The 19674-nt window shown below is 51.1% G+C and overlaps 2 protein-coding genes and 1 long non-coding RNA gene across 8 annotated transcripts; 1 reads left to right on the top strand and 2 right to left on the bottom strand.

Moving 5' to 3' along the window:
* Positions 1 to 3056: 3056 nt before the first annotated feature.
* LOC144715435 (uncharacterized) lies at positions 3057 to 13914 on the bottom strand. 2 transcript variants are annotated; one of them, XR_013584635.1, is made up of 4 exons: positions 13782 to 13914; positions 13069 to 13311; positions 11005 to 12343; positions 3057 to 3420 (listed from the first exon to the last, which is right to left on the bottom strand). It is a non-coding gene; the product is annotated as an uncharacterized LOC144715435 (long non-coding RNA). The 2 variants fall into 2 exon arrangements; XR_013584634.1 differs by lacking the exon at positions 13782 to 13914 and adding an exon at positions 13548 to 13751.
* LOC144715433 (2-oxoglutarate (2OG) and Fe(II)-dependent oxygenase superfamily protein) lies at positions 13763 to 15713 on the top strand. Of its 5 annotated transcripts, none has more exons than XM_078590346.1 (5): positions 13763 to 13957; positions 14070 to 14157; positions 14259 to 14287; positions 14661 to 14822; positions 15100 to 15713. In XM_078590346.1, the coding sequence occupies exons 1-5, from the start codon at positions 13865 to 13867 to the stop codon at positions 15391 to 15393; spliced, it is 666 nt and encodes a 221-aa protein (XP_078446472.1). In that variant the 5' UTR covers positions 13763 to 13864; the 3' UTR covers positions 15394 to 15713. The 5 variants fall into 5 exon arrangements, with proteins under 5 accessions (XP_078446472.1, XP_078446471.1, XP_078446470.1 ...); XM_078590345.1 differs by having other exon boundaries at positions 13765 to 13957; positions 14256 to 14287; XM_078590344.1 differs by having other exon boundaries at positions 13767 to 13957; positions 14052 to 14157.
* Positions 15714 to 16438: 725 nt separating this feature from the next.
* Positions 16439 to 17148, bottom strand: LOC144715434 (rapid alkalinization factor-like). Its single transcript, XM_078590348.1, has one exon. The coding sequence runs from the start codon at positions 16912 to 16914 to the stop codon at positions 16558 to 16560; it is 357 nt and encodes a 118-aa protein (XP_078446474.1). The 5' UTR covers positions 16915 to 17148; the 3' UTR covers positions 16439 to 16557.
* Positions 17149 to 19674: the final 2526 nt, after the last annotated feature.

The following is a 19674-nucleotide window of genomic DNA, read 5'->3' as shown; positions in this document are numbered from 1 at the left end:
AAGAGGCATTTGAGAAGTGCTAGATGCGGTGTCGATTCGTGGAGGACCCGCGAATCATCATCAGTGTATTTGCCCATGGGCTATGGTGAACCCTACGCAGCGAGGTTCTTAAGTGCAACCCGGTCGAGGTCGACAAAACCTACCACTTAGTGGAGTACATGGAGCATCCGAGCGACGAGGTCACCACTCACCACACTCACACCATGTCTCATACTACACCCGCTCCCACCGCACTGCCCGCTATTGTTTGGGCTTCCGAGAACACCGAGGGGGCAAGGAATTATGATTCCGGACGTCGTCAAGACGTCGTCCCATCGACACTGAGGGTAACGGCTCGGTATCGAATCAGGATCCCAATCGGACGACGACAGGCAGCGTCGTCCGAGAATGCCGGCGGATAGGTATGGATAATGATGATGAATGCGTGAGAATCCTACTGTCGTACGTCCATGCGCCGAAGAGCGGTGTGAGCCATTCCAGAGATTGACGGGATCGCTATAAGTGAGGTCAAACAGACCTCCTGAGCCTCACCCGAGAGGGTCGAGGGCGAGTACCTCGCCGAACGGGGAAACCCCACTGAAATGCTCACACGCGTCGGGAGAACCCGACTCGTACCGGGCAGGTAAGACTCTCGCAAGATGCATCGTTTTCTCAAACTCGACCTGTCTCGCTCTCACCTATCTAACCCGAGCACGGAGGAGGCAATACGAAAGAGCACTGAAGAAAGTAAGAGAAAAAGGGCAGCAAGTAAGGGAGTACCTTCGTCGTGCTGGCGATGGTTATATCGTACCCAATGAGATCCGGAGAAGGCAGCAGGACCGGGAATGCTGGCGCTGAGTAGAGGCTGGAATGAGGAGGGAATGCGGCGAGGCGGGGCGGCGGGCGGATGGCGCAGCGTGTGGCGACGCGGCGCACTTGCAGGCACGGCACGCCGGCAGTGCGGCGCCTGGCGTCGCGAAGCGCTGGTCAGCTCTATGCGCGGGCAGCGCGGCGCTCGGGCGAATGCCGCGCGAGACCAACACGAGCGTGGGCAACGCGGCGCTACCACAAGCGTGGCGCGCGATGGGATGCAGGACGTGGGCGAGGCCAAGGTGCAGGATGATGCGCAGGACAGGGGAGCTTGGTCGTGGTGGTGGATGAGCGGGCAACGGCGACGGGTGGGTAGTGAGCCCGCGTCGAGCCAACGGGCGGCCGGGCGCTGCCACAGCAGTAACGAGCGCGACCAGAAGGCACGCCGGGCTGAGAAATAAGGAGGGGAAGCAGCGCAGAGTGCGGTCGCTGCGAGGCGCGAGGTGCACGCGGGTGGCGTCCGGGCGCACGCGTGACCACGAACGCGAGGGATGGCCGCGATGGTTGGCCTCAGGGACTCGCGCAGGCCGGCGGTCGGGTGCCCAGCGGCAGCAGTAGTAGTTCCAATTGAGGAACGTGGGACGGCGACGGGTGGCAGCTGCGGCGGGAGGAGCACTCATAGGGCCGGCGGGGTTGTCCGACCGGTGGAGGGGCGAGCTCAGACACGGCGATTCGGGCGGCAGATTCCACCGATGATCTGCTTCACACAGAGAGGATGGGGAAGATGAACAGTCCTCCTATGACTTGCGAGAGGTAGGGGACGATCCCCTTGCTAATTTTGATACTAAAAAAAGGATAAATGAGAAACAAATGTACTACAGCAAATATCAGTTTTTCAAAAGGCTCACTAACTCTGTCCTTGGGCATGCCTCCCCTTTATATAGGAGGGAGGGGGGAGGGTGCCAAGAGACTAAGACTAGAGGAGGGGTCCGTCACGTGACGTGGCCCTCCTCTTTACACGGCATTTCAAACGGAAAACAAACATAAAAGACGGGATCGGTTCGATACGCTACCCGATCCGGTATTACAATCAGACGAGTAATAAAGAACTTACTTGGAATACTTGAATGCGAGATCACGTACGTCGGCACGAGCGGCTCGGAGCGGTCGGGTGCGTCCCGTGTCGGTGTCGGCGTCGTCGCGATGGTCCCCCATCAAGGGGCAGTGCAGCGCCGACGGGGACAGTGCCCTGGCAGCACAACGCGTGACAGGCGCGGGGTGCTGCGTAATGGCCGCGGCGAGGCGTGGTCATAGTCCAGTGCAGGGCGGGCGGCACCGTTGACCGACAATGGTGAATAGATTGCAGGGCGCTGGCGGAGCGGTCCGGTGACCAAGCAGTCGGCGGCAACGGAGTTTGGTGCTAGAGGGCGATGGAGCGACGATCCCGGCGCGGGAGGACAACAGTGCGACGGCCCTAGCGCGGGAGGACGGCGGCACAACGTCCTTGGCGCAGGGGGATGGCGGCGCGACGGATCTGGCGCGGGAGGACGGTGGCGCGACAGACCAGATGCGGGAAGACGGCGGTAGCGATGGTTCTGGCGTCGAGAACAGCGGGCGCCAGCCCCGGCGCGGGCTGACGGCAGCACGGATGACCCTGGCGTAGGGTGACGGTGGTGCGATCAGATCTCGGTGGCGGGGAATGGCGGTGCGACAGCTCTGTCGTCGAGAACAGTGGGCGCCGGCCTTGGCGCGGGATGACGGCGGCGCGGATGACCATGGCGCAGGGTGACGGTGGCGCGGTCGGATCCCGGTGGCAGGGAATGGCGGTGCGACAGCTCTGGCGCTGAGAACGGCGGGCGCCAGTCCTGGCTCAGGAGGACGATGGCGCAGGCGGTCCCCGGCGAGGTGGCACGGCGAGGCTCGGGCAATAGGAGGGCGATGCGGCGGCTACCTTCTCTCTTCTTCTCTTCTCCTTCCTTCTCTTCTTCTTCTTCCTCCTCTTCTTCTTCTTCTTCTTCCTTCCTCTCACGACCTGACTCTTCAACTTCCACGTTATAATTTTCTAAAATTCAAGAGTACTGTTTGGGTCGCCCAACCCTCCTTATATAGGATGGATGAAGATGGGCCCCCATAAGCAACAAAATAAAACAAATAAAAGAAAATAAGTAGGCCTATTAAGGCCCACTAAAATGTTGGGAGGGGAAGGAATCCTCATATGGGTTCTTCCCCCCCTTACAAAGGCAAAAGGGAAAATGCAAAGCGAAAATAGAAAATAAGAGATGGATAGGTTGAATGCTCCGGTGATAGAGGTAGTGCGTCGTCATGCCGAGTATCTAAACCCGGGGTGGCGCGTCGCTGCAGCGGCTCGTCGTGTCGGCTGGACACATGTCGGTGGCGGGCTCGGTGACGGTGCTGGCTCCTCGTGTGACAGCTTGGCAGTGTCGGACGATGCCGCGCCATCAACCCCTCCGGGGTGGGAACGACTCGACTCCGGCGAGTCAGGGTAGATGAACGGCAGCGGGTGAAGCAGGTCTGGCCAAAGGCGCTGGAGCTTCTGCTCCATAATCCAAGTGTTGTCCGCACAAGTCCGTCCCACCCAGCGCACCAGGAATCTTCTCGATATCCCCTCACCTGCATGGTCAATTAACTCCTACATTACACAATCGATTGCCTCGTGCCTATTGGGTGAAACAATCGGGGGAGTGGTCGCGGCAAAACTCACTCACGCTGATGGGGTCTAGAGAGGCTGGGTCTGGGAGGTGAGAAGGAGCACGATACGGAGCTAGGTGATGGAGGACCATCCTGGAGATGTCACGACGGGACGACATCAGCCCCGACGGGCAGCTCGCGTCGATGTCCGCCACCCGGGGTTCAAGTACCCTGCGTAAGCATCTCTATCTCCCTTGTGTTTGTTTATGGTTTGATGTGTTTTTGGATTTTATGGACTGGGCCAATGTTGGGCCTCGCCTTCGTCTTTTACTTTTGTAATTTCTGTTTTATTTTCAAATTGTAAGGAGAGGCCGAACCACGTCTTGCGATGGTTCGTCCTCTTCCCACGTTCACTTGGCACCTATCCTCACTGTATAAGGGGATACCATGCCCAAGGAACATTGGAGTCATTTGTTGAAAAGAAATCCAACTTGTGTCTCCCCTATCATAGATAGTAGAGAGTAGAGAGGACTCCGTGGAGACCACTCCGTGGTTAGAGCCCTCGTCGTCACATCGAGATCACTCCGTGACGACATATCCAAGCGTTCCGTCGAGATTACTCCGGGACGAGTAAAGAATTCAAGAAGTCGACGCCGCCTGGAGCTGAAGAAGCTTTCGTTGAGATCACTCCAAAGGTGCCCGAGGCCGCAGGTCCAACTCCGACGCTCGTCTTCCACAGGATCCTCAAGATCCTACCCAAGGTCCCCAAGAATCATCCAAGAAACCATCATCTTGAAAGTTTCTTGGGGGCGGTTACAGCTCAAGAAGCCCCTTCTTGGGCTCGAGATTCCACAGCCGCCGACCACCGCTCTCGCCAGTGTCGCCCATGCCCACGCACTGCCTGCGCCCGAGCGCTGCCCGCTCTCGCGCGCCGCCCGCACCCGCGCACCGCTCTTGCCCACGACCCGCCCGCACACCGCTCTCGCCCGCGACCCGCCCGCGCCACGAGCCATCCGCGCCATCGCCACCGCGCCCGCGCCGCCGTGCCATGCGCTGCCCGCGCCGCTGCGCCCGCGCCCTGACCGCTCCCACTCACGCTGCCTGCATCTGGCCGCACCTGCGCGACCTGCACCCGCCAGCAATCGCGAGCCTGCCCACACCTGTGCATCCACCCGTGTCATCACGCCAAGTGGCCGCCCGTCCCGCCACCTGTCGCCTGTCCAAGCTTCGTCATTGATTTGGGAGCGATTTGTGTCGTGGACTATCGACACCAAATACCTACTCATCTCCTCTCCCTTAATTCCAGTATTATTACCTGTTCTAGTCTCGTCTTCTGCTATCACGTCCTCTGCCGAGTTTACAACTCTTGATAGCATAGCCACCTCGTCGAGTGCCAGGATTTTACTTGAGGTTGAAAGGGTAATTGTTGACTTAAACGCCGAACACCCTAGGGCCGTCAAACGCCCCTCACTGCTTAGTCGTCGAGTCTGTCCAGCAGGTCATTGGGAGTTTGATCTAAGATCAATATCTTCCCATTGATTGACGGGGATCTTCTTCCCATATTTGTGACGGCCGATTAATTGCTCATTCGACAATATCATTTATCGACATACATTCATAAACATCACGAACCTAGTCATCGATTCCTGTGGCGTAATATGAGCCGACCGATCCTGGCAAGTCGTATTACATCACTAGGTCCGCCACATTGAATGTTGAGCCTATTCCCCAAGTGGGGGGAATATCGACGACATACGCGTTGTCGCCCACTCTTCGGAGGATCGGGAACGGGCTGGCACTAGGAGCATGCAGCTTCGTAGCCGTCTTGCGAGAGTACCTCTCCGGTCTAAGTCTGACCATTACTAAGTCCCCCACGTCAAATGCTCTGGGTCGGCGATGCAAGTCGGCGGCTTGCTTGTACAATGCATTTTGTTGCGTGATTCTATCATGAATGCGATGATGTAATGCAAAAATATGCTGGGCAAATGCAAGACCGTCTTCAGAAACCCTAACATGGGGATCTATGGGAGCTAGGTCTAAAGGTCGACGTGGTGCCTGGCCGTAGGCGATCTCGAATGGGCTCAACCCGGTGGTACGGTTCACCGAGGAGTTGTATGCGAACTCAGCGCATGGTATGATAAGATCCCACGACACGAGATGTTCGCCAACTAGGGAGCGGAGAAGGTTGCCCAAACTTCGATTGACTACCTCCGTTTGACTGTCGGTCTGCAGATGGTAGGCAGTCGAGAATTTGAGCTTCGTGCCCAAAAGACTCCACAAGGTCCTCCAAAAGTAGCTTGTGAAGCGTACATCACAATCGGACACGATCGAGGATGGCAGGCCGTGAAGGCGCACAATCTCCCGGAAGAAGAGTCGAGCGACCTTCACGGCGTTTGACATCTTCGCGCAAGGCACGAAGTGGGCCATCTTCGAAAACCTATCCACAACTACCATGATGGAGTCGTGGTGCCTCGCGGTGCGAGGCAACCCCAAGACGAAATCCATGCTCACGTCATCCCACGGATGCTTGGGCGTCGGTAGTGGGGTTTACAATCCGGCGCTCTTCTTGACCTACTTGGCCAAGGCACATACGTGGCATTGGGCAACTATGTTGCCGACATCGCGCTTCAGCGAACGCCAGTAGAACTGGTATTCTACGGCCGCTATCGTCTTGTCGCCGCCAAAATGGCCGCTAGGCCCTCCGGCGTGACACTCCCAAGCGAGGAAGTCACGTAGTGACGTGCGTGGCACACATAATCTGTTCTTATAGAACAGATATCCATCAGTAATGACGAAGTCCCTATAGTCCTGGGACGGGCCTCGTCGGACCTCGGCGATGATAGGGCTGAAGTCGGGGCAGTTGTCGTACCCATCTCGGACGGTCTCAAACCCTAGGACTGTCATCTTCATGACGTTCAGCACGTGGGCTCTCCTGCTAAGGGCGTCGGCGACGACGTTATCCTTGCCCTTCTTGTGCTTGATGACGAACGTGTAGTCCTCTAGGTACTCGACCCACCTGGCGTGTCGGTCACTCAGTTTCTGCTGTAAGTGCAGATACTTGAGCGCTTCATGGTCTGAAAAGAGTACGAACTCTGAGGATAGGAGGTAGTGCCACCAATGCCGTAAGGCCTGTATGACGGCGTAGAACTCCTTGTCATATGTGGAGTAATGCAGCTTGGCGTCATTCAGCTTCTCACTGAAGAACTCGACTGGGCGACCCTCCTGGCTGAAGACGCCTCTGATCCCGATGCCCAAGGCATCGCATGTCACCTCGAATACCTTCCCAAAATCGGGAAGGCGTAGTACCGGCGCCTGAATCATCATGAGCTTTATCTGTTGGAAAGCTTGTTCTGTTGCCGGTGTCCAAGCGAATGACTCCTCCTTGAGGCAGTCGGTGATGGGTGCCGTGACGGAACTAAAGTTCCGTATGAATCGCCTATAGAAGGTCGCGAGACCTATGAAACTCCTAACGTCGTGCATATTGGCCGGTGTCGGCCACGACGTGATGGCCCGGACCTTCTCCGGGTCGGCGGCAACGCCCAGAGCTGAAACGATGAAGCCGAGGAAGGCAACCTTTGAGGTGAGGAAGCTGCACTTCTTCGGGTGAGCGTAGAGCTGCTCGCGCCGTAGGACTGTGCAAACCTGCCGAAGATGGTTGAGGTGCTCATATTTCGATCGGCTATAGACGAGGATGTCATCAAAGTAGACGACTACGAACTTCCCTATAAACGCGCATAGTACCTCATTCATGAGGCGCTGGAAAGTACTAGGCGCATTGGAGAGGCCGAATGGCATGACTCTCCACTCATAGAAACTGTCCTTTATCTTAAAGGCAGTCTTCCATTCGTCGTCGGGAAGAATCCGAACCTGATGGTATCTGCTCCTTAGATCTATCTTGGAGAAGATAGTAGATCCTGCCATCATGTCGAATAAATCCTGGACGCGGGGAATGGGAAAATGGTACTTGACCGTTATCTTGTTGATGGCACGACTATCGCAGCACATACGCCACGTGCCATCCTTCTTCGGCGCTAAGAGAGCTGGTACCGCACATGGGCTCAGGCTCTCCTGAATAAGGCCCTTCTCCAAGAGCTCCCTGACATGCCGTAGTAGCTCCTCGTACTTCGGCGGCTCCATGTGATAGTGCAGTAGGTTCGGTAGCGATGCACTGGGTACCAAGTCGATTGCGTGCTGTATGTTCCTCATAGGGGGCAATCCACCTGGTAGCTCATCCGGGAAGATGTCTCCGAACTCCAATATGAGAGCCTCTACCTTGGGTGAACGAGGGGCAATTGGGGAGTCGGCGGGGACGTCGAGGGTGACGGCGAGACACAAGGGCGTGTCATCACCCTCGCGGCCTAGGTCACGGGTGAACAAGGGTCCTCGAACGACCATCAACCCTACGGGTTTGGTCTCGGCCGGCTTGTTCGCCGGCTTCATGGCATACGAGTGCCATGTAACCTGTCGTCCCTGGTACATGAACGAACAGGTGTTCGCGCGTCCAGCCAAGGTGACATCGTGGTCATACAACCATGGGCGGCCTAGGATGATGCTTCCCACTTTCATGGGAAGTACATCGCAGAGGACGTCCTCGGCATAAGTGCTCACCTTCAACGGGACGCGGCATTGACGCTTCACGGGTAGTGAAGAAGCGTCGATCCATGAGACGTCATACGGCGTGGGGTGCTCTATCGCTGCCAACCCTAATCCAGTGACCATCGTGTCTGAGATGGCGTTGATGCAACTGTCACTATCTACGATCACCTTGCACGCCTTGCCATTGATCTTGACATACATATAGAAGATCGATGTGCGGAAGGCTGCATCAACGAACGGTGTCGGCGGTGGAGCAACCGGGGGTGTCCTAGCGGGAATGGTAACCCGCGGAGATGGTCGAACTCTGCTAGTGTCGGGTGAGTCGACGGCGATGTTGGCCAACGGCTGGGTGGACGCACGGGCTGCCACGGGGGTGGTCCCTTGTGCCTCGATGATCTATATATATCCAATCTGACCATCGGGCTCCTCATACTCGAGGGCATACTCCTCGTCTCCGTGGTAGTGGTCCTTCTGCGGTATGTCCGTTCCATCTACGTGATCCTCTTCGACATCACCGGCATCGATCAAAAGTGCGAAAGGGCATAGGTTGGCCCGGTGCCCTTGTCCTTGGCACTTGTAGCACGTTATGTGTGCCTGGCTAGTGGCGGCGCTCTGGGCCGGTAAGTCGCTGGCAACGGCCCAAGCTAGTGGGGTGGACCCCACAGAAGTGGCGGGGGCGGTCCCTTGCCCCCCGGTGGTCGGGGTGACCCGTGTGGTCGCGGGTGGTGTGGTACGAGCGAGTGCCGTCTGTACGGGTGGAGTCCATGGCTCGGTGTTCGCGCTAGGTGCTGGGGTGTCGTCGGCGGGTGGATCCATGTGTTCCACTAAGTGGTATGCCTCGTCGACTTCGGCCAGTTGGCACTTGAGGACCTTGCTGCGCAAGGCCGGCCGGAGGCTGTGGGCGAAGAGTCCAATGATGATCCGTGGGTCCTCCACGAAGCGGTAGCGCATTCGACATTCCTCAAAAGCCTCGATGTACTCTGTCACCAGGAGTCGACCCTGCTTGAGGTCGAGCCATGAGAGAAAGAGGGACATCTGGTACTGACGAGGAACGTACTTGCTCCTAAGCTTCTGTGCCATTTCCACCTAGGACGTAATGGGGCGTCCTCGTCGCTCCGCGTACTCGACACATAGGTCGTCATCCATGCGGTACCACATGAAGTAAGAGTTCATGTTCGACTTCGATGAACTCTTTGGGCTTCCGAGAGCCCTCAAAGACGGCAACGTCGGCGCACACGCTTCTCTAGATGCGTGCACGGTGCTCCTCGCGCCGACGTTCATCGTCGTCAAAGTGCCGCTCGGGCATGGGGTAGTCTCCTCATCGCTGATCCAAGTGGTGACGGGGCGGGAACAGCTCGTGGCCGCGGTCGTCCCAAAGGTGGGGAGGACCATCCCGAGGCACGCGGTCTAAGTGCATCGCGCGATGTGGAGGTAGGGGGACGTCGTCAACCCCATAATATCGTGGTGGAGGCGGCCGGAAATAGTCGTCACGGTGCGCCGGTGGGTCAACCATCCGTGGATCTCGGGGCTGGATGTGGTCATATCGTCGGACCGGGTAGTCATGGCCCACGTCTCGTTCATACTGTCGAGCGTAAGGGTCCAGGCGGACCGGTCGGTCCACGTTGTACCCCCGGGCAAAGTCGTCCCGCGGGTGCTGCATATCCCAAGCGCGAATATCATGGGGCTCTCGCTCTGGTTCCCTAACTAGGCGTCCCTACGGTGGGGCGTCGTCGGATCGATGATCGAAAACCTCGTAATCCGTATCAAGGTCATGGATAAGTCTGCCATGGGGTCCCTGTCGACCAACCCCAAGTGCGTGGCGAGGTCGCCCTCGAGCGACCGGTCCCACCTCAACTCTGTGCTCTGACGCCCGTTGGTCGGCGAACATGCACTCCATGCGTTCCATCCTAGCAGCCATGGCGCGGAAGTAAGCTCCTTGGTCATCCGGAAGTTCTTCTCTTGGTGGGTACTGGCGAGCGACGCTTCCTCGTCCTCGTCCTCGACCCCGTGTGGGGGTCGCTTGGGGGGTGTTCTCGACAACGAGAGATTTCCCGTGCGGGCGCCGGCCTACGGTAGCCCTATCCTCGTAATCACTCGACGAGGCATCGTCGAGGAATCGCGGCGAGCCACGTGGAGAGTGTTGCGGCTCGCGTGGCTCACCGGAGAAGTCCGGTGGGCCCGATGTGCTAGGAGCACCCGTGTCGTGGAGTGGGGTCCGCGTAGCCTCGACATGTGGTAGGACGGGGTCGGCTAACTGGGTCGCCGGTTGGGGTCCCGAGAGGGCAATCTCATTGCCTCTCTCGTCTTGCGACGGTTCGGTTCGTCGCGGGGAGGTAGAACCTCCGCGTTGTGCCATCCGTGTGGATCGCGTCTCTACGGCCATTCTTGGGAATCCTATATGAATGCTCAAAAAAGACGATGAATGCGGATGTGGCTATATGCGATGCGGAGTCGGAGACGTGCTGTGGGCGACCACAGCCTGGCTCTGATACCAATTTGATGCATGACGTCATCGAGACGTCGTCCGGTCGAAACCAAGGGTAGCGGCTCGGTACCAAATTTGAGATTTCAATCGGACAACGAGGATCAGCGTCGTCCGATGATGCTAGTGAATAGGTATAAATGATGATGTGCCATGCGAGAGGTCCTACATATCGTACTTGCGTGCGCCGACGAGCTGAAATGCCGTTGCAGAGATTGACGTGATCGCTCTAAGTGAGGTCAGACAGACCCCCTGAACCTCGCCCGAGAGGGTCAAGGGCAAGTACGTCGCCGAACGGGGACAACCCGCTATTGTGCTCACACGCGTCGGGAGGACTCGACTCGTACCGGGCAGGTAAGACTCTCGAAGAATATCTGTCATTTTCTCAACCTGTCTCGCTCTCACCTATCTAACCTGAGCGCAGAGGAGGCAATACGAAAGCGCACTGAAGAAAGTAAGAGACGTAAAGGGGCAAAGTGAAGGGGTACCTTCGTCGCACTGGCGACGGATTCTTCGTACCAACTGGATCCGGAGGAGGAAACTGACAGGGGTGCCGGTGGCTGGCTGGTGCAGAGGGAGGGGCCGCGTCGGTGGGGACGGGAATGGGGCCCCGGCGTCGCGCAGAGCACGGATGGCAGGCGCGTCGTGCGAGCGGCGGCACACGGGCGGGCACGTAGTGCACCGGCGGACACTACCGGCAGGCGATGCAACGGGCGTTGTTGTCACGCGCAGCAGGTGTCGCGCTGTACACCGACAGGCTCTGCTGGCGGGCGCTGCTTGAGGGGCAGTGCAGCGCCGACGGGCACAGCGTCCTGGCAGCTCAACGCGCGGCGGGCGCGGGGTGCTGCGTAATGGCCGCGGCGAGGCGCGGTCACAGTCCAATGCAGGGCGGGCGGCACCGTCGACCGGCAACGGCGAATCGATTGCAGGGCGCTAGCGGAGCGGTCCGGTGACCAAGCAGTCGGCAGCAACGGAGTTTGGTGCTAGAGGGCGACGGAGCGACGGTCCCGGCGCGGGAGGACGGCAGTGCGACGGCCCTGGCACGGGAGGGCGGCGGCACAACGTCCTTGGCGCAGGGGGACGGCGGCGCGACGGACCTGGCGCGGGAGGACAGTGGCGCGACAGACTAGATGCGGGAAGACGGCGTTAGCGATGGTTCCGGCGTCGAGAACGGCAGGCGCCGGCCCCGGCGCGGGCTGACGGCAGCACGGATGACCCTGGCGTAGGGTGAGGGTGGCGTGGTCGGATCCCGGTGGCGGGGAATGGCGGTGCGACAGCTCTGTCGTCGAGAACGGCGGGCGCCGGCCCTGGCGCGGGATGACAGCGGCGCGGATGACCTTGGCGCAGGGTGACGGTGGCGCGGTCGGATCCCAGTGGCAGGGAACGGCGGTGCGACAGCTCTGGCGCTGAGAACGGCGGGCGCCAGTCTTGGCGCGGGAGGACGACGGCGCGGGCGGTCCCCGGCGAGGTGGCACGGCGAGGCTCCGGCGATAGGAGGGCGATGCGGCGGCTACCTTCTCTCTTCTTCTCTTCTCCTTCCTTCTCTTCTTCTTCTTCTTCTTTTATTGGGTTTATCGCTCCAACGAGGTTCGAGAGGCCACCGCTGCCATCACCTGGCGACCCCGTCCAAGCTCGGAGCTAGGCACCTCCCTCGAATCGGAGCCTGCACGTACGACACGTAGGACACATCTTCATCATGTCGTAGTTAAATTTACCCATTAGGGTTTATCTGCCAGACGACAACACCGTCGACGTTCGATACCACCATCTATCTTTGGTACTGAGCTATCATACTCGGTGCCGACCGGACGATGTCCTCGACGACGTCTGGCATCATATAATTTATAAAGTTCATCAAAATCAGAATCTACGCATTGTAAATAGTTTTCATTCATATGTTAAGAAAGCCGATTAATTATTTCTAAATACGTAAAATTTTAACTCATTTTAAATACCATAAATTTTCATCATTTCCATATGCTAATTAATTTATATAGAATATATTTTATGTAATTTTTAATTTTATTTTGATACATGATTTTGATGTAAACTTACAGCTCTAAACTCATACCAAATTCAGCAAAGCACATATAAAATACTATCATTCTCCTATTATAGAGTATTGAGTTGTTATCTAAAAGATACAATATAGAAAACTTCTACGAGAAATTTTATTGCTCAAGTAGAGGTTGGTATTTTCTGTCTAGTAATTGTATAAAGACAAAAAAGGGATCTCAAACATCATTAAAAGTGTTGTCTAAAGATATATATTCTCATGAAACATTGATGCCTATTAATTGACACATCTCTTTGTTGAACCTATCTTTAGGATTAATTTGTCATTTCATTTGTCAATGTGATTTTTTTCAGTATGTTTCCATGTGTCTTTAATTTAGCAAGAATTTCCTTTTTGATACAACATCAAATGAAGGCACAAAAATACTTAGTTCATAAAGTCCATGGATCTATAATCATATATGTATTAGTAGCTGGCTGAGGCCCACAAATGCAATTGTAAATGGTTCTACATGACAAGTGAGATACACCATCACCTTGAATAGATGTCGTAATGCATTTATTCAGTTGAAGATCCACAACGACAGCTCCCAAATATCACCCTTGTATCCTTGCGAACTACTGCCCAATATCAAATAAACTTCTAACTCGTAAAAGACTCAAGAGTGCTTCAAGTAACAACATTCAACTCATAAACACATGGAGTCTGCTTCTCCACGACAAGGGCACTTTAGTTGGGCTGACCAATCAGTCTGACCCTTTTCAACCCAACTCCCAGCCTGGCTATTTTTCAAGTCAAGAAGTTGACACAAGGCTCAGTTAGGAAGGTGGATGTCTCATAATACAACAGATCTTACACCAAATGTTAATTATATGCTATTATATTCAACACTAATGCTTACTAGAAAGTAGATTGTTACTGTTCAGATACCGACATTAAATGAGAATCAGATATCGATAACAGTAAAGATGGCGTGCACTATCTATAATGAAATAACAAATACAAAGGACAAACCTTCTCCGATATCAGAAAACAGATCTCTGATATCAATTGCTGACGATTTTTCACACCCTACTACTGGGCAAACCTAATTGGGCAAACTGGCCCAACTAGCCAACCCAGCCAACCAAGAGTGACCAAATGGACTTATTCTGCTAACCAGTTGGGATAAACCCAAAATCACACATAGCAGGTGAAAAGTCCAATATTATTGGGCTACTCACACCAGGCCCAAATCCAAATTCTCACCTCCCTTCCATGTTGAAGAAAAATATCCCAGAGCCTAAATTCACCATTTCTGTAGACGCGTGAAAGGAAGAGAAGAGGAAGAAATGGAAGAAGACGAGGGAGAAGAACTTCTGCAACACAATCAGCGACTTCTGCAATCCATATTTGGTGATTCCGACGACGACGACGCCCCCGCGGTTTCTGCCCTCTTCCGCCTTCTTTCACCTCAATTTTTTCTCTTCTCCCCGTCTCTGAATAAGATGATCCGTGCGATGAATAATGAACGGTCAGGATGCGACCATCTGGCAGCCAATCGAAGGGATCGACGGCCTCTGGCTTTGCAACGAATTTCTCACCGCAGACCTCCAATCTGATCTTCTGGTTGCCATTGAAAAGGGTGCGCTACAACCCATCCACTTATTTTGAAATTTTCTTAAATTTCATATATTTATTTCGTATTTATTATTTTCATGATTAGGGCTTTTTTTCTGGCAGAAGGATGGTTCAGAGATGAAACCCAGAACCAGGTAACTTTCTACCGTTTCCTAACTTGTTTTCTAATCAGGAAATTTTTTATATTTGTATTAGTTTACTGGTGGCCAAATCATTTCTTTCATACTATTGTAAATTAAATCAGCATATATTATTTGTCTCCAGTGTGATCTCTACCTATGCCTAGATGAGTTTTTTACAAACTCTCTGATTGTATTCTTCCAGTAATTATATCATCTCTCCCGTGTATTAGTTCCACCTTTGCCAAGATGGGTCTTTCTAAATGCTTTAAAATTGCATCATTCCTCCCGAGTATTATTTCTACGTATGCCTGGATGGGTTTTCTTTCCTTGATAATTGCATTTTCCGAAGAATTAGAAAAATATATTTGCTCAAATCTGATGGCAGGCGATGAGATTTGGGGACCTGCCAAACTGGGCCCACGTGCTGGCTAATCGGATTAGAGAGACAGCCGCCTTATCGGGCCGACCGTACCCAATACCAGACCACATCCTCGGGCGGGACCCACTTTTTGACCAGCTCATAGTCAATTCGTACGCCCCCGGTGAGGTGCGCCACGCACCAATTTGTCGACTCCCCTTAATTCATGGAATAGATTATAATGTAAGAGAAATACATGATGATCTAGAACTAGGATAAATAATGTAAAAGACGGCGGTCTTCCACCCAATTCAAAATTGAAAAATTATGTAGACTTCTACCAATATCATAGTTTCATTTACTTTTCACTATAGTCAAAATCACCATATTATGCAATCATTTAAGATTTTCCGCCAAGAGAGAAAAATGATTCTTAATAAAATAACCATTGACTCTACCTCCGCAGGGGATATGCAACCATGTTGACTTGATGAGATTCGAAGACGGGATAGCCATTGTTTCTCTGGGCTCCCCCTGCGTTATGCACTTCTCCACAGTCGACAGATCTGCTGCTCCGCCGCGGAGGGTGCCTTTGATGTTATCTGCAGGTTCTCTTGTGTTCATGTCAGGGGAGGCGCGGTACAATTGGGCTCACGGCATTGATCGTCGTCCTGGTTTCCAAATCTGGCACGGCTTGGAGATTCACCAGACAAGGAGAATCTCCATCACCCTCCGCAAGCTGTGCATCTCCACTCAATAAATCTAAGGTTTGAGAATAAAAGCCTTTGTCATCGTCATCAAAGCCTGGTCTCCGAATTAGAGGACGGATGACAGAATCATCTTCCGTTTAGAGTTCAAATCCGTCATCGTTCACACCAGTGGATGGATGACCGGTACGGCCTTAGTGTCATTAGTCATCAAGAGAGTGAGCTGAATCAAACTACAAGCACTACCTTTGGGTCAGCCATACCTGGCACCATGTTTCTTGCCAATACGATGTACAATGGCAGTAGCACTCAAATGTCTCTTATATCTCCCCATCTCCCTCAAATACGAATGATTGAATGGCTCATATCAGAATGATGGTGATGATGACTAAATGCTCGATGATCAACGGATGACAGTTCAGTCCAGTCCTGAACGGTTTATCATCATCCATCCTTGGGCTTGAATAAATGGCTGTCGCCACTTATACATAACTAACGGTAAAGATGGCAGAGACGAGAAATTAAGATAAATATTTTTTTTCAAACGAAGAAATTAACAACATCAGACCTTAATTGAGGGCTGATATGAGCTAATTTGTTAATCAGTCTAACTGTAAACAAAATCATTGAGATCAAGCAGGGGACTAAAAGCGGATGCCACTTATGAACTGAGATCACAGAAGAAAAATTAACTTGATTTGATCAAAATCGACCCCAGATAACGTACCTGATCTGAATTCGAATCGAGCATGAAGAAGGAACAGCGAACGAATTCAAGAAAGAACCTCCGAATACTCCACCTCATTCTCCCCTTGTTTTATCATGAATCTTTCATACAAATTTGTGCTAATCGAAATCCGAAATAGTGCAAAGAAGAAATGTTAGAAAATCGAATTAACTCGTGTGGCGATTGATTCAATCCACAGAATTCCGACCTCAGTCTGAATAAATGTACAATCGCGCTAATAAAATCCGAAATCAACTCCACAATTATCAGACGAGAGGAATCAGTTTCAGCAATTTTGGTCTGTTCTTTGTAGATATACAATCGCCAAATATGTAAGGAAGAAATGACCCAGAATCAAGTTCACAAATGTATAGAGAAGGGAATCAATCCCAACAATCATCGATCATAATCTGCGTAAAAATACAATCGGAATCATAGATTATACGGAAAAAGATGAGAGGAGAGGATCTCGATTTGGCAGAGCGCTGATTCACGAGCGGCACCGAGTAATGGCGCTACATCCACGGTTGTAAGGGTTGGCCGGCGCTCCAGGCCGGCAATTGTAGTAGGAAGCTCCCCTGAGGGAGCACGGGGTAGAGCCCCGCCGAAGAGCGCCGTAGCTGATGTAGCCGCCAAGGGCCAAGATTCGTCGGCTACTGTCCGTGTCGACGGCGAACTCCTCCTCTCCAAGACACTCCCCGATTGTTCTTCCCTTGCAACCAGATCTCGAAGAAATCCATCCATCCAGCTCCCCCGCAAACGCTCCAGAAATCAACGCAAGCAACATCGAAACCACAAGAACCAGCCGAACCAGCCGAAGAATCGACCAACCGCGGATGATTCCCATTCCGATCGATCGCCGAATCGAAAATCAAGAAATCGAGGAGGAAGAAATCGTCTAATGCCCGCCACTCGCCATTAAAAAAACCTAAGTTGGTTGAGCTCCAGATCTGAGAACCGCATTACCTGCTGCAGCGGACGCGCGGAGGTGACCTTCTCCTTCCTCCAGCTCTCCGTAATCTCGAAACCCTAGAAATTTGCACTTGAGTTTATACTGTTCTTGCTACTTCCCGCCGCCTTTGTTCATCGTCTTCACGGGTCCCATGGTGAATAATTGCATAATAAATACATACGTATTTATTTGTTTGTAAAGGTAAAAATCTAATTGTGATGTTATCAGAGGATCTCTTTCTAAACGATGCCAGCTGTTCTCTTTTTCCAAGCTGTGCCGGTCCCACATTACCGGAAAGGACAGTTTTAGGCCCACTTCAAAGACACGCGTAATGGGCCGGGCCCACCTGTCCTATTCTGCCAGCCTGGCACGCGTTATACATTGATTGGAGTATATAGCAAGGAAATGAAAGCCTCTTGTTTTTAGTAAACTAAAAATTAAGGTGCTACTAACGGTATTTGTATCCGATATCTGTTATTGGATACTGAGCTATAGTGTGATCCTTTACAAACAGCAACCGCACCTTATTTTATAGCTGATATCGATATCAGCTATTATAGCTTATCATCTCTTTACGTAGTCTTTAAAAATTTGATAATGCAAATGATTAACGTGAAGGACAACTTACGTACTGTACTCCATAAATTTATGTGTAGATCATGTCATAATTTAATTTAAACCCCAATATCATGTACGATTCTGAAAAAAATAAAAAAATGTCGAAAGTTATTAAAGATTCATCGGGGGCAATTAAAAAGTAGAATTGAAAAATTACTTTCCCTTCTATATATATTTTTTAAAAATAATAATCGAGATTCCAGTCACCTAATTATTTTATTGCATAATATAAATTAGTTTTTCGAGTTAAAGCAATTGCTTTTACACTAATATCATGAATTCTCTTCCTGATAGGGACCATATCGTGGGACACAAGGATGATCAGTAGTTGGTTGATGAACTGATATGTCTCTTTGTTGTTGTATGAATTTGTCACGCTATAATATATTCTTTGGAAATAATAAATTTCAGATGAGTATCACTTTATGCATATTTTGGGCATTTTAACTGTCCCCCCTAAATTACTACAAAAAAGGTGGAAATACTAATCAGGGATCCCTTAAGTGTCTCCACAAGAATATCCTGCCACAAATCACAACTTCCCTAGAACTCACTACATAGGGCATAACTGTTGATAAGCCAAAAATAGAGGTAAATTATGCAATTTTATAATCCCTTGTCGTTGTTAACTTTAGCTTATCCAGTAAAATTTATAAAACCTTAACTTAAGATGTATAATGATAAGTAGAGGTATCGTCCAAGGGAAGCTAATAAGGTAATTAAATTGTGATATGTGTGAATTATATGACCCTAATTAGAGTTAATTTGATCTTCAATGAAGATTTAATCACCCTAATTAGATGACAAATGTAGAAAGGGGGGTAGAAGAGATGAGAAGAATAGAAGTAAGGAGCTCTAGATTGACTTCTTTGATCCAATGCAAAGGATGAAAGGGGTCAATTAGAGGGGATAGAAAAAAACATGAATTGATTTTAGTTTGTTTTGGGGGATTTGCTATCAAAATTTACTAACTATTAGATCATAAAGGCAATCGAATATCTCCTAGAAATTAAAATTTTTAATAAATTTTTTAATGTACAAATGGAATAGCTAGGTAAATTTCACAATATCTCCTCTCAATCTCAGTAAGGGCTTGTATGTTCCGCTCAAGCCTAGAGATTTAGAAATTCAGACCAAGATAGAGAAGAATGATGAAAAAATTAACTAACAAAGAACAAATTAATCTAAATTACACTAAAATTTCAAATACAAAGAAATAGAAAGCACCTAATAGGGTTGATCCAAGATGAAGCTGCTCTTTGTCATGCAGCTGTGATAGAGCCATCACCAGAATGGCCTCCTCCTTTTGAAATTCAGCTTTTATACTTAGGTTGAATGGTAAAATTTACAATTTTACCCCTAATCACTAATTAATTTGTATCAGTGAACGTAGGCTTGATCTGAATGATCCAACCATACAGATAGAAATAGAAGATCAAGATGAACAAATCCATAAAAAAACTCATCTCAGTTGAACTTCAGGGTCAAAAGGTATCAATAAATGAAAATTGACCAATCTAAACCGTTGGATCAATAATTTTTTATTTAATATGTTTTTTCCTTACATGCAATGACATGTCGATGGCTGATTGGTTGGCTCATTTTGAACTTCAAATCGCGGGTTCATTCTCCGCACGCTACGTACCCCTCGCCTGAAATCAAAATGAAGAAAAAAATAGAAAAACATAGACATTATACAAAAGCTTTGCACGTATGTTTGCATTTGTACTGGCGCACCCCAATCACCAATCACAACCTCATTAATCGTGTGCACCATATTAGAGGTGAACTCACCGCCCGGAGAAAGAATTCTCTAGAAGTTTACAGAAAAGTCCCTCATTAAATGTGCGCATGCAAAAGGACGCTGCCAAAAAGTATTCATGTATATGCCCTTGCCATTTTCTCTCTCCTCCATATGTCCTTAAAAATCATAAAGAATCCTGATTAATCGTAATAACATCCTGTAACTATTTTAATCGTATCTTTACATTTGCATACACGATGGAAAGATGTTTTTTAAGGGCCTAATTACAACAA

The sequence above is a fragment of the Wolffia australiana genome, chromosome 19 (assembly GCF_029677425.1).
Source record: "Wolffia australiana isolate 7733 chromosome 19, ASM2967742v1".
In the NCBI taxonomy this organism is placed as follows: domain Eukaryota; kingdom Viridiplantae; phylum Streptophyta; class Magnoliopsida; order Alismatales; family Araceae; genus Wolffia; species Wolffia australiana.
The sequence above is the reverse complement of the archived record's forward strand: the minus strand, read 5'-3'. Positions and strand labels throughout refer to the sequence as shown.

Coding starts and splice junctions, on each gene's coding strand:
- LOC144715433 (XM_078590343.1), top strand. CDS start 13,865: ATGGAAGAAGACGAGGGAGAAGAACTTCTGCAACACAATCAGCGACTT. Junction 14,158..14,255: donor TCTGGTTGCCATTGAAAAGG/GTGCGCTACAAC, acceptor TTTTTCTGGCAG/AAGGATGGTTCAGAGATGAA. Junction 14,823..15,099: donor ATTCGTACGCCCCCGGTGAG/GTGCGCCACGCA, acceptor CTACCTCCGCAG/GGGATATGCAACCATGTTGA.
- LOC144715434 (XM_078590348.1), bottom strand. CDS start 16,914: ATGGGAATCATCCGCGGTTGGTCGATTCTTCGGCTGGTTCGGCTGGTT.